At 44.2% G+C, this 14,694-nt stretch overlaps 1 protein-coding gene across 2 annotated transcripts in view; it reads right to left on the bottom strand.

Annotated features, from left to right (window-relative positions):
• Positions 1-14,694, bottom strand: part of tll1 (tolloid-like 1) — a 414,199-nt gene that overhangs the window by 49,634 nt on the left and 349,871 nt on the right. For both annotated transcript variants that reach the window (XM_085962033.1, XM_085962042.1), the window contains one exon: positions 10,774-10,899. In XM_085962033.1, coding sequence (XP_085818159.1) covers positions 10,774-10,899 — 126 coding nt within the window. The remainder of the gene's footprint in view (positions 1-10,773; positions 10,900-14,694) is intronic.

Here is a 14,694-nt window from a genome sequence, read left to right as displayed (position 1 = left end):
AGGGATTGTGGATGCATTGGTAATAATTTTCCAAAACTCCCTGGACTCAGCAAAGGTCCCGGCAGACTGGAAAACTGCTAATGTAACACCCTTATTTAAAAAGGGCAGTAGACAGAAGGCTGGAAACTATAGGCCGGTTAGCCTAACATCTGTGGTAGGTAAAATTTTGGAGTCCATTATTAAGGAGACAGTAACAGGACATTTGGATAATCATAATTTAATAGGACAAAGTCAGCACGGTTTTATGAAGGGGAAGTCATGTTTGACAAATTTGCTGGAGTTCTTTGAGGAAGTAACATATAGGGTGGATAAAGGGGAACCAGTGGACGTAGTGTTTTTAGACTTCCAAAAGGCATTTGACAAGGTGCCACACAAAAGATTATTGCTTAAGATAAAAAATCACAGGATTGGGGGTAATATTCTGGCATGGATAGAGGATTGGCTATCTAACAGAAGGCAGAGAGTTGGGATAAATGGTTCATTCTCAGACTGGCAATCAGTAACTAGTGGTGTTCCGCAGGGGTCAGTGCTGGGTCCCCAACTCTTTACAATCTATATTAACGATTTGGAGGAGGGGACCGAGTGTAACATATCAAAGTTGGCAGATGATACTAAGATGGGAGGGAAAGTAGTGAGTGAGGAGGACATAAAAAACCTGCAAGGGGACATAGACAGGCTAAGTAAGTGGGCAGAGATTTGGCAGATGGAATACAATACTGGAAAGTGTGAGGTTATGCACTTTGGCAGGAAAAATCGTAGAGCAAGTTATTATCTGAATGGCAAGAAACTGGAAAGTACTGAAGTACAAAGGGATCTGGGGGTCCTGGTGCACGAAACTCAAAAGGTTAGTATGCAGGTGCAGCAAGTGATTAAGAAGGCCAATGGAATGTTGGCTTTCATTGCTAGGGGGATAGAATATAAAAATAGGGAGGTATTGCTTCAGTTGTACAAGGTATTGGTGAGACCGCACCTGGAATACTGCATACAGTTTTGGTGTCCATACTTAAGAAAAGACATACTTGCTCTCGAGTCAGTACAAAGAAGGTTCACTCGGTTAATCCCGGGGATGAGGGGATGGACATATGAGGAGAGGTTGAGTAGATTGGGACTCTACTCATTGGAGTTCAGAAGAATGAGAGGCGATCTTATTGAAACATATAAGATTGTGAAGGGGTTGGATCGGGTGGATGCGGGGAGGATGTTCCCGATGATGGGTGAAACTAGAACTAGGGGGCATAGTCTTAGAATAAGGGGCTGCTCTTTCAAAACTGAGATGAGGAGGAACTACTTCACTCAGAGGGTGGTATGTCCATGGAATATGCTACCCCAAAAAGCTGTAGAAGCTACATCATTACATAAATTTAAAACAGAAATAGACAGTTTCCTAGAAGTAAAGGGAATTAAGGGTTACGGGGAGCGGGCAGGAATTTGGACATGAGTCTAGTTTCGGATCGGACATGGCCCTGTGGGTAGCGGAGCGGGCCCAGGGGCCGTGTAGCCTGATCCTGCTCCTATTTCGTGTGTCTAATTCTGTTAGATTCAGGAGATGGTTCTGTGATAGTAGATTGGCGGTTAGGATCAGATCAGCCATGATCTTATTGAATGGTGGAGCAGGCTCGAGGGGCCGATTGGCCTACTCCTGCTCCTATTTCTTATGTTCTTATGTTCTTATGACTTGGCCAGCTTGGTCAGTAGTGGTGCTACCGAGCCACTCTTGGTGATGGACATTGAAGCCCCTACCCAGAGTACGTTCTGTGTTCTTGCTCCTCTCAGTGCTTCTTCCAAGTGGTGTTCAACTTGGAGGAGTAGTGATTCATCAGCTGAGGGAAGGCTGTAGGTGGTAGCATTATAGCCTACCAATGATTTACTGAGGATACTTTACTCTAAAATGGGAATATATCTGAATAGGCTTAAGTGACCATCATGTGCAATTTATACTGGTGGTCTTAGGGTATATTTTCTTCCCTTGATGGCCAATGGACACCGGACAAGCATAGTCCACCTCAAGTGCACTGCACCCGAGAGGAAGAGGATGCATGCACATTTCTTCCCCCAGGCCACTTGTATAACTGGGGGGAATGCTAAAGCCAGCCTGCCTCCTGGTTGGGCCTTACACCTATTGAACAAGTGAGGGAATTAACTGTAGCTATAGGCCTCTCAAACCTGCTCTACATTTTGGATCTTCTGAGCTGGTCTTTCTGGCAGCTACTGAGACCAGCAGCCAGAAGAACCTGATTGCATCAATATAAAAAGACATTTACCCTTCTGTTTATGGCCTGCATCTGGAATCCCTGCAGAACCTTCGGTCAGTGGGGGTCTGGGGGCAGGCTATAGTGCCAGGTTTCATTGGCTGCCCCCATGCTGGGCTGCCCAGTGAGCATAGCCACTGGAATATGTGGGAAGCTGGGAACACCACTCCCCACTTCCCTTTAATACCAACACTGAGTCTGTGACAGGCACAAGCCCAGTTGCACAATGTGGGAAAGTTCCAGGAAATCCTAGTGGAATACAATGAAGGCAAAATCCAGACATAAAGGGCCTCTGTGCCTTTTTCCTCTACTCTGTGCCTGAGGAATTCAGATTCCCAGCTGCAGGGCAGAGGAAAATCTACCCTATTTACTTTAAAGGGACACAATAGGGCTTTTTTTTTTTTTTAAGCACACTCCCTCATCCACCCCCCTCCCCCAGTGTATACTGTCAGCTTAGGTGCCCCACACAAAATTTTCCATCATTAAAATTAATGGACTGGGAGGACGTGTTTTCTGCTTAAAATGCTCCCCAGTGTTTATCTGAAACTTACTAGTGGTTGGATACTGCTACCTACGCAGCCAATTGAAAACTAAAATATCATGTGCAGCTTCTCCCTAGAGGAGACCTAAACTGCAGGTTCTTGTTCCAGGTAAGAGATTTAAAAATATTTTGGAATGGTAACAAATATGTACGTTACCAATATTGTTTTCAGACAAAACAAGGGAGCAAAGGTTGGACCGAGTAATCAGCCTAACCTCGGTAGCGGGCAAATTATTGGAAAAAATGCTGACGGACAGTATTAATCATCATTTAGAAAGGCACAGATTAATCAAGGACAGTCAGCATGGATTTGTTAAGGGTAGGTTGTGTCTGACTAACTTGTTTGAATTTTTTGTGGAGATAACTAGGAGGGTCGATGAGGAGGAGGGTCGATGAGGGTAGTGGGTTTGTTGTACTCTACATGGATTTTAGCAAGGCTTTTGACAAGGTCCCACATGGCAGACTGGTCAGAAAACTAAAAGCTCATGGGATCCAAGGGAAAGTTGCAAGTTGGATCCAAAATTGGCCCAGAGGCAGGAAGCAAAGGGTAATAATGGTCGACGGGTGTTTTTGTGACTGGAAGGCTGTTTCCAGTGGAGTTCCGCAGGGCTCAGTACTCGGTCCCTTGCTTTTTGTGGTATATATCAATGATTTAGACTTCAATGTAGGGGGTATGATTAAGATGTTTGCAAATGATACAAAAATTGGCCATGTGGTTGATAGTGAGGAAAAAAGCTGCAGACTGCAGGGAGATATCAATGGACTAGTCAGGTGGGCAGAAAAGTGGCAAATGGAATTCAATGAAGTGTGAGGTAATACATTTGGGGAGGGCTAACAAGGCAAGGGAATACACAATAAACGGTAGGATACTGTGAAGTGTAGAGGAACAGAGGGACCTTGGAGCACATGTCCACAGATTCCTGAAAGCAGGACAAGTAGATAAGGTGGTTAAGGCGGCATATGGGATGCTTTCCTTTATTAGCCAAGGCATAGAATATAAGAGCAGGGAGGTCATGATTGAACTGTATAAAACACTAGTTAGGCCACAGCTAGAGTACTGCGTACAATTCCGGTCACCACATTACAGGAAAGATGTGATTGCTAGAGTGGGTACAGAGGAGATTTACGAGGATATTGCCAGGACTGAAAAATTTTAGCTATGAAGAAAGATTGGATAGGCTGGGGTTGTTTTCCTTGGAACAGGGGAGGCTGAGAGGAGACTTAATTGAGGTGTATAAATTATGAGGAGCCTAGATAGAGTGGATAGGAAGGGCCTATTTCCCTCAGTAGAGAGGTCAATAACCAGGGAGCATAGATTTAAAGTAATTGGGGAGAACTTTTTCACCCAGAGGGTGGTGGGGGTCTGGAACACCTCCTGAAAGGCTGGTAGAGACAAAAGCCCTCATCGCATTTAAAAGTACTTGGATATGCACTTGAAGTGCTGTAACCTACAGGGCTACGGACCAAGAGCTGGAAAGTGGGATTAGGCTGGATAGCTCTTTTTCAGCCAGCACAGACACGATGTGTCGAATGGCTTCCTTCTGTGCCATAAATTTCTATGATTCTATGATTCTGCATGAGGAACTGCACTGAATAGAATTAAATGGTCTTCCCCCTTTAATTATCTGTCAGAACTCAAAGTTAGAGCTCAAGGATTCTCTTTGTTGGAAAAATAAATTATTGATTTTTTCCCAAATTTCTACATGAATTTAGCCTGCTTCCGGCAGTGACTGCACTATGGGGAAGCCTGCAAACCGTTCAACCCTTGTGATCGCTCTACCTGCTTGTTTCTGGCAAGAGGGAATGAGATTAAACTGTTTCTCTGTGTATAGAGAGTCTCAGTGACCTCCCTTATGCAGCAGTGCACTGCAAACTGCGAGATGTTGCTTATATCTCTAGCAGCAGCCTAGAAGGATCCAGATGCATAAAGTTTAAGAGCCACGGTCACCTGGACAGCCACAGGCAATGCTGTCCTCGCCCTGCTTTCAGGTTGCAGTTGTGGCTGCAGTACTTGGCAGATCTCAGTCATTTCCCTCTTTTGTGAAGCAAAGACATCCTATGCATTGGTTCTTGGTGAAGTTGCGGTAGACACAAAAGGCATCAAGGGGTATGGGGAGAGAGCAGGAATATGGTATTGAGATAGAGGATCAGCCATGATCATAATGAATGGCGGAGCAGGCTTGAAGGGCTGAATGGCCTACTCCTGCTCCTATGTTTCTATGTAAGAGAATTACTCTCTAAAGACCCTCGGTGGAGATGGCCTCCTGCCAAAAGCACTTCTCCCCCTCCACTTCCTCCCTCTTGTATCAGTTTGTCCTGTTCTGCATGGCCTCTCTTCATTCTCTCAGTCATGTTCAATTCCCAGAGGAAGCCCTACCAGGTTACCCATGTCTGGCAGCAACTTGTTTCAGCACAAGCTTTTAAATGGACATAAAAGTACAGCACCAGCCAGACCACTCCCTGTACACTATTCTAACTTTTGCCAAGGCTAGCAAAGCTCCAAAAATAAATACAATTGCACCAGCAGCCAGAAGAAATAATCCAGCAACTAACCTGTAAATAGTTCATGATCCCTTTAAATAGCGCTGGTGGGGGTCCTTCATTCCGTTTAATGTCGTATTCAGCCGTGTTAGGTTAAGACAGGGCATAGGCTGGAGTGTGCAGTTAGAAAATGGCAGCAAATCAATGTTGTACACTGATTCATGTCATAAGCTGCCTGCTCTGCCTGCTGCTGGTGGTCATTAGGTGCGTGCGCACAAATCTCTCTACCAAGATGGTGTCCTGACACTTCCCATTGGACGTGTGCACGCATATCTCGGACCCCATTTTCAAGCGTTAGGAAGCCACATAGTGCCTAAATAACGGGCGCTACAGAGCCCAATTTAACCTAGGCCTAGAAATTCAGTTGTTTGCGCCAGCCGCTAGCGCCTTAGGAGGAGGAGATGTGGGGCGCTAGGCGGCTAGCGGCCGGGCGCTGCGCGATCTGCGTCTCTCCCCAACTTCAGTAAAGATTTGGCGGCGGCACAAAGCCTTTGCTCGCGCTCAGCTGCGCACGCAGATCCTGATGTCATTTCATCGTGCAACGCCCTTTGTGCGCCCCAAACCGGAAATTCAGTGGCGCCGGCCTATTGCGCGCCTGGCGCCCCTAGCGACTGGTAGAGGGGAACGGTTCCCAGTCGCTGTGGGGCGCTAATTAAAGGCCACTCCTCCTGCAGTAGAAATGGCAGCCATTTAGCAACACTCCTTCTTTGTGAGAGACGGATCTTTGCAGAGAGACAAAGGTAGAGAGCTTTCTGGTTTGGCTCAACACTCGCACAGGTACTTGTGGCTTCAGGCCACAGCTTTGCACTTGTCTTTAACTTCAGAGCCATAGCATTGATTGGAAACATATAATGGGGGCTGCAATGGGTGCAAACGTTGGCCTTCTCCATTGCATTCAAAGGGCTCAGAGACGCCGTGAGAGAGTGGCAGTCATGGCCAGAGGGAGAAGGGGCAACAGGCGTCGGCTAAGGAGGCCTTACCCACCCAGGGTATACTGCCAGCAGTTCTCATATCTGAACATGTCTGAGGAGCAGTGTGTTCGGAGGCTGCGATTCAGAAGGGCGGTGGTCACTGAGATCTGCCACCTGCTTCGCGGAGATCTGCAGCCACAGCTGAGGAGCAGGACGTCTCTGTCGGTGGCAGTGAAGGTGACGGTGTCTCTCAACTTCTATGCCACCGGCTCCTTCCAATCCGCTGCTGGGGACATTTCCAACATCTCCCAGTTTGCCGTACATTGCTGCATCCGCCAGGTGACCAATGCCCTTTTCAGAAGGAGACGTCAGTTCATCTCCTTCTTCATGGCCCTTGTCAAGCAGCAACAGCGTGCAATGGGCTTTGCAGCATTAGTGGGCTTCCCCATGGTGCAGGGCGCCATTGACTGCACGCATGTGGCTTTGCGGGCACCTCTCGAGCATGCCGAGGATTACCGCAACCGGAAGGGCTACCATTCGCTCAACGTGCAGTTGGTGTGTGACCACAGGCAGATCATCCTAGCTGTCAATGCCCGCTTTCCAGGCAGCAGCCACGATGCCTTCATCCTGCGTCAGACTTCTGTGGCAGACATGTTCCAGGCCCAGCCTCACCCACGAGGCTGGCTTCTCGGGGACAAAGGCTATCCTTTGTGCACCTGGCTGATGACCCCGCTCCGTGCGCCCAGCACCCCTGCTGAAGAGGGATACAATGACAGCCATCAAGCAACCAGGAACCTCATTGAGCAAACAATCGGCATCCTGAAGCAACGGTTCCGCTGTCTGGATCGTTCCGGAGGAGCCCTACAGTACTCGCCTGAGCGAGTCTCCCATTTCGTGGTCGTGTGCTGCATGCTGCACAACCTGGCTATCCGCAGGACTCAGCCACTGCCACCAGACATTGGAGGGCCACCAGAGGAGGAGGAGGACCAGCACAGGAGGGAGGCAGAAAGTGCAAGGGCCGCCCGTCGGCGGCTTACTGAACGTCGGTTCTAGGCCCCCTCTCAGGGAATGGCTGGCACAAGATGAATGTAGCCGCTCCACAAGCCCTCAGCCGAGCAGGGCAACCAGAACTTCCAAAAGAAAGCATGGACAGTGCGATTTAAGAACATTTATTACTTTGATACCTCTGTGCCCTTCCCACATAACAAACTAATGGAGAGAAGCCCCCCCCAAAAACACAAATCGAGCAGTCTCGGCCTTTCAAAAAAACAAATCCACCCTCCCCCTTTAAGAGCTCACCGGTGCCAGAGTGTCTGCCGTCAATCAGCAGCTCGCCGCACCTGCGCTGCGCCCGCCCTCGGGGGTTTCGCCCCGGGCCGCCGGCTTAGCGCCTAATGATAGTCGTGCATCGCCTGTTTTAGCGCAGCAGCAACCTCTTGGGGCGATGCCAATGAATATCGGCGAAGGTGGCGCGAAGTTGCACCGGGCGCAAACTTTAGCGGCCGCCCGGCTGTAGCGCCCCAAACGTGGCTATACTGAATTTCTAGGCCCTAGTCTTTTAACCTACTTTCTTTCCTCAAATTGCCTGGCACAATATAGGCAAAATATATTACTGCTATTTGATTAGCTATTGGGGCAGAAATTCCTCCTCAAACACGCGAGTACGGAAGGGGTACTCACGCGTCTGGCCGGAGGAAATGCCGGTTTTCAGCATGCACAGCGCATGCGCTGAAAACCGGCATTTCCTCTCCTCCAGCCCAAGAGTTGAAGAGGCTAGCGCGTGCGCTGTAGGGGCCAGCGCGTGTGTCTTGGATTTCCTCTGTTTTGGGGGATTTGCGCATGTGTAAAGGCCTCCGGTCTTTACGCTTGTAAAAAGCACACGTAAGTATTTATTTTTACAGGTAAGTGGTCTTTTAGTGTAATCTAGAATTTTTTTTTCCCCACAGGTTTATTATTTTAAAGAATCTACAATAAGGTAAGTTTTGTTTTAGACCCTTTTTATTAAAAATGTATTTTTTTCAACAAAAAAAAATTGTTTAAATTATTTTTTAAAACTTATTTATACTTAATTTAATGATTGGGATGTTTTTTAATTTTTATTTAAAGTTTAAATAGTGTTTTGGGCCCCCGTAGTTTTCATTGGGTTTGACAGTTCTTACTCTCAAACTCATGAATGAACCTTCCCCTCCCCTGATTGGTTGTACAGTGCTCACCTGATCCCAGCCGGCACATCGCACTAACTACGCCGCTGGATCAGGTAAGCACTGCGCGCTGACATCTGAACCGGGCCTGTGACAGGAAATGCAAGCAGGCCCGGGCTTCAGATGTCAGCGCGCAGGGTGAGTGCAGATCGGGGGCTTGCACCCGCGGGAAGCCCCCGACCCGAATTTTTGGCCCATTGTGTTTATGTTGTCATTTTTTTAATTAAATGCTCCATCAATTCTCAATAAATGAATTCATTTTTTCAGTAAGTTTAAAAACCTAACGCTTCATTTTTGCATAGAATAGAATTTACAGCACAGAAACAGGCCATTCTGCCCAGCTGGTCTGTGCTGTTGCTTATGCTCTACAGGAGCCTCTTCCCACTCTACTTCATCTAACCCCATCAGCATAACTTTCTACTCCTTTCTCCTGCATGTACTTATCTAGCTTCCCATTAAATGCATCTGTACTATTCGCCTCAATTACTCCATGTGGTAGCAAGTTCCACATTCTAACCACTCTCTGAGTAAAGAAATTTCTCCTGAATTCCTTATTTCATTTATTAGTGACTCTCTTATATGTATGACCCCTGGTTTTGGACTCCCCTACAAGCGGAAGCATCTTCTCTACGTCTACTCTATCAAACCCCTTCATAATTTTAAAGATGTCTATTAGGTCGCCTTTCAGCCTTCCCTTTTCTAGAGAAAAGAGCCATCGTGGGATTGGAAGAAAAATTCTGTTGCTGCTGATGTGAACAACAGAAAATAAGGCTGTTTTCCCCAATTTCACACTCCTGGCAGGGATCTGCACCAACTGGGAGCACATACTGGAAATTCAGTTATGCACTGCACACAATTTCCCAGCAGATGTGATGAAGCTGAGAACTAACAATTACCCAACACACATCAGAGGACCTTGTGAGGGCTTCCTTAGTCCTGGTTCAAATTACAATACTGTATTTTCAAACCTTATGATTAAACATTGGACATGCCGGGGCAGAATTTCAGCTTCGTAACGTCGCTATTTGATTTCACTTTTTATCAAATGGAAGCTAAGAATGGGTTGTCGTGGTTGAAGTGAAACACACTAGTAGCACCAAATGAGCTCTCAGGAAATCTTTTCAAATGTATTCATTTAAATATACTAAGGCAAAATATTGTGGATGCTGGAAATCGGAAGTAAAAACAGAAAATGCTGGAAATATTCAGCAGGTCAGGCAGCATCCGTGGAGAAAGAACGAGAATTAATGTTTCAGGTCAATGACCTTTCGTCAGAACTAGAAAATTTTATAGATATAACTGGTTTTAAGCAATTGCAGAGACAGGGAAAGGGGGGGGTGAGAGGAGGAAAGAACAAAAGGGAAGGTCTGTGATAGGGTGTCTAATGTTAACTCTGTTTCTTTCTCCACAGAAGCTGCCGGCCCTGCTGAGTACTTCCAGCATTTTCTGCATTCAAATATACTGTTTTGTTTCTTATTATTGCCCTAGTGCATATCAAGAGAGAAACTTAGCCTGTAATCTTTAAAACATTTTAGTTTAACAATTCGGCTATTAAAAGTGGCAAAACAAAATTTGTTTCTGATTTAGTTTTGAAATAATTCATGTCAGGAAATTCATGCATATAAAAGTGAAGTATCTGTCTAACCTGTAGTGCAATCCTCATCACTGGTCATCTACACATTTTACAAAGGTTGTTAATAACAGAAATTTCCAAATAAACTGTACAAATGTTGTTAACCCCAGTGGCCCATCAGTACATGACAGCAGCTGAAGATGTTCTTCCAATTCATTTAAATGGGAACACAAATTGGTTCATAAACCAAGCAACTGGTAGCTGCATCCCATATTTCGGTTTTGCAAACCGTAAAATTGGGTCTATCAATATATGACATTTGTGGAGTGTATTGTCACCATCTTTTACAGTTGTAAAGTTGACATAACTCTGCACTTACCCACATGTGAAAGTCACAATGACGATGTTGACACAACAAAAATTATTCTTGGTGGTCCCATCATTACACTGATACTCAGACCAGTGGAATAATATATACTCTTTGACTTCCCTTGCATTTGGCTGTGTTCAGGTTTCTGAGATCCCACCAGCATCAAGCATTATATTCAGTCACGTGAACAACAGTTTCAGTTCTTATTCAAACGATTCTGAAGCAAAGTTAGTCAGTTTGCATGTCAGTTATTATGAGATTCATTATGATGGAAGCATATGGCAAGCAGCTGGAAAATAGTGCTCTTGGTTATTGTATCAGCTCCCTTTTTGGTTTAAATATCAAATAATACGTTATTTTTGTCTAAGGAGTCACAACAACACATACCTTCTTTACAGTCATGTTTGTTTTCATGTAGTACAAATCCATTTCGACACTGACACACATAACTGCCTATTGTATTGATGCATTCATGTTGACAGCCACCGTTGTCTTTGGAACACTCATCTTTATCTGTGAAGAGGTCGAAGAGAGATCATACATTATGTACTTATGAACTGCTAGCCCCAAACATTCAGGTAAGAATGAAAATGTGCCTGTGTGTTCATCCAGAACAAGGTAAACTAAAGCACAGGCCTGACTGCCCACAGTACCTTCTGCTTTAGCTATACCCATTCATTATTAAGCTTGCACTTTCACCTACAATTGCCAATCCATCAAGCAGACACGAAAAGAAGCTTTTGGATTTGGCAATGGCTCCAAGCTGTTTATAGTCTCCTTAGCAAAGAAAAGCTCAGCCCTGCTCGTTTAAACCATCTGTAATTTTTAAAGTGCTTTACAGTGCATTACGCTTGAATGAATCTGGACATTTCGGAAACACACAAAATAAGCCAGCGTTAGTTAAGAACTACGAGAAAAGATCATCCTGTTTACTTCAAACAGACCTACTGATCAAAGCAACATTTTAGCAAATTATTTTGCTTATTTAAACTAATCCCCTAAAAAGGTATAACTGTGTTAGAGGTGAAGCAAAGATTAGCGCAGAAGATCTAATCCCTGGAGTCTGTGTAAAACAGCCACAAAACTCACTGCAGGGGAGAAAAGCCAAAATCATATTAGCAGTCATTCCAGTGAGTGGCAGTCAGCTCTCGTCATTCTCTGTGAGCTGTCATATCAGGCAAGGGGTGGTTCATCCATTTGGTCAAAACTGGCAGACTGTTTCTGACACTCTCAGTTTCATGATGCAAAGTGCTTTATCACTTCAACATGCAGTGAAATGAGAGGCACGGGCAGCTGATAATTACTAAAACAGGTGGGAGAACCGGAGTAAAAAAAAATACAAAATAATTCTCAAGATCTGCAATTTGCTCAGTAGTCAGTCAAATACAAGGAAGGATGGAATGAATGCATTCAGCCTTGTGATCACAACAAGTCAATAAACCTGCTTTTGATATGAATAAGAATAAATGACTTGTAGGGGAATAAATGAAGGAACTAATTTTAGGTAAAATGACTGTTTCAAAAAGCTTATAAAATGAAAGCAGTTTTAAGAACATATTGTTATTATACAAATACAAACTTTTTTGTACAAAGGTCATCTTTACTCAGCAACTTTAACTGTTGTATCTTACAACTTCTGGTAGAAAACAGCTAAATACATTGCATTCCTAAGTGGCAATAAAATAAGATCTGCACAGATTCTGCGTAGGTGGAATAATTAGCTTAGATAAATGGATTGTCATGGGAGAATAAATATATTTGCTGCTGTTGGACAGAAATCAGTCTTCCAGTTTTGAATGGATGCGTCAATCCCCATGTAATGAAAGATCCATCCCGAAAATTGTGTTAGATGCCAACCAATCAGAGGACATGTGGTCGTACCTCTGAGACTCTCAGAGGCCACCAGTCTGTCAATAATACGTACTCGGCTGGAGGGGGAAACCTGCATCAAGTTCTTGCAAGATTCAAAAATAAAAATTCTCTCTTTGCATGGTGCTTCCTTATCTGTGGAAGAAAACGTACCAAGATGGCACCAGAGATGAGTGTATGCTGATTGCTCGAAGTCCATTATCTCATTTGATGCCAGTGCACAACAATTACTTTTGTTTTCAAGGCACTGTGGCTAAACAAGCAACATAAACAAAAAATATACCTCAGTTTTTAGTAATGTTTGTCAGAATAGTTAGGGATAAAATATTAGGCATTTTCCTTTAATTTTACTATGCAACATACATTAAAGTTATTTGACAAAATAGAAACATTTTATCAATATACATATCCAATTCTTGTAATATTTTATTTAACAACCGATGAACAATTATAGCTGAGAAATTATCGTTGGCGATGTCAGTAGACAAACATGCAACATGAATGACGCTCCTCTGTTCGTTATTTTAAAGCAGGTGTTAACCCGTTCATTTTAAGTGGACTTATTTCCCTGCTAAAATAGCAAACAGAAGAATGCAAGTGTTCATCTGCTGATTACTGCCACAGTAATTTTTAGTTTCATTAAGAGCTCACAGATAGAGACAGTTTCACTGCTAGAACCATTTGCTTTAACAATCTGTATAACTATTTCAGTAGATTATGACATTCAGAATATTGGTTTTGACAAGCACCTGTACAGACAAAATAAGTGCCTTTTCTTTACTCATGCTCATCTAACGTATATGGAGGCATTGCATTTCTAGAGAACAAATGCACCAGGTTTCAGTTGGCGAGATTAACTGCCATTTACACTGCAGCCTGCTATTTTATCATTTTAAAGAAGATCAGTTTGAAAAATCATCGGCTTTATGCAAGAAAAAAAAATCAGTGATGATAAATATTACAGCACTGTCTTTATTGCAGTAGCAATCTGGAATAACTTCTAAATTTGGAAATTACTGTTGCCAATGGTCATGTACGAATGCTAAGTACACTTGTATCAAATTCCTCTCCCTGCTGTTGTCTGTCCAGCAGAGGCTGTTGCATTGCAAACAGGAGAGGGAATGCTGGCCATTTTTCTCTCTCCCTAGCCCAGGGGCAGCAAACCCAATTGTATTGGTCCTATCAGCACCTAGGTGAAATCAGCTAACTCAGCACAGACTGAATATAGAACCTGGGACCATCCTAGTCTGTATAGCTCAGTGGGTGGTGCAAGTAGTGAGAGCCCATTGAGGGAAAGATTTTTTTATTTTAAATCTCGATTTAATATATCTTTCATTACATTTTTTCTGGGCCATACGTAATAATTTGCGAAAACATAGGCTGCCATTATACTAGCACTTTTGCACTAATGCAAAGCTGTTTCTGCTTCAATAGTATAATGCTCGAGATAGATCATCTACCCAACTCCTTAACACATTTTGGCTTGAGAAGTGAAAACATCTCCAGTAGGTTCAGTGTGAAGCTACGTTTAAAAAGTGTCCAGAGGTTTGTTGGATGCCTGGGCACTGTATTGACTTAAGCAGAGTGCTTTAAAATTATGAGACTGTGGTGGGCACACCTGCCCCTGCTCTCAAAACATAAATATTTGCTGGCCTGAGCTCAGTGACAAGATCCAGTAACACGTACCCCACAGTATAACGCTGGCCTGTAAGGTATTCATCCCAAACAATACCTACCAGCCTCAGGTTGATAGGTGTGGAATAACAGCAGCCATTAAAAAAATTATGTAAGTGTGTTCATGGCAGTTTGAACAACTAAAGCAAATGACATCTATTTGTGTTATTTTGGTTTGAGTATATACACAGTATTTATGTTGTTTTGACACATTAACAATATAGAACTATATAATAGTCTTGCAGGTCTTGGTAGTTCGCAGACTCCCACCGTAACTTGGGCAGGACCCATATATGACAGTTCCTGGCCTTGCACCCAAGTTTCCTGGATAGATTTGTAGGGCGGAGCTTCTGCCTGCCCCGACAAAGGTATCAACACCATAGGGCGGTGCAGAAGCAGGACCAGGACACCTGGCATGCTGGGCAACCCAATGGTGGTTGCGGGGCCCACGTAGTGATCCTGCCCTAGACTTCGGAGGAACTGACCATTCATTTTTTTAAAAATTTGAGTCAGTCCCCTTCAGTCTTTTTTCATGGAGATGGGGAGGGGCAGAAGCACCTCTATCCCGCCAAAGATATGTAAATCACGGGACATCACCATGACCCCATGAACTTTGGCGAGGTCAGCAGCAGAGGATGGCGCGCATCGGCACTTATGGCATGATATGCCGCTCAAGGATTTTCAGGACCACAATCTTATTATACTATCAGCTTAGCTAATTTTAATATAGTGCTGAAAACCTATCCATTAGGCTAAATTGGAATC

Source organism: Somniosus microcephalus, chromosome 2, assembly GCF_052327205.1.
Source record: "Somniosus microcephalus isolate GS21.2 chromosome 2, FLI_Smic_1.0, whole genome shotgun sequence".
Classification (NCBI taxonomy): domain Eukaryota; kingdom Metazoa; phylum Chordata; class Chondrichthyes; order Squaliformes; family Somniosidae; genus Somniosus; species Somniosus microcephalus.
Note: the sequence above shows the minus strand (reverse complement) of the source record. Positions and strands in the feature narration are given on the sequence as shown.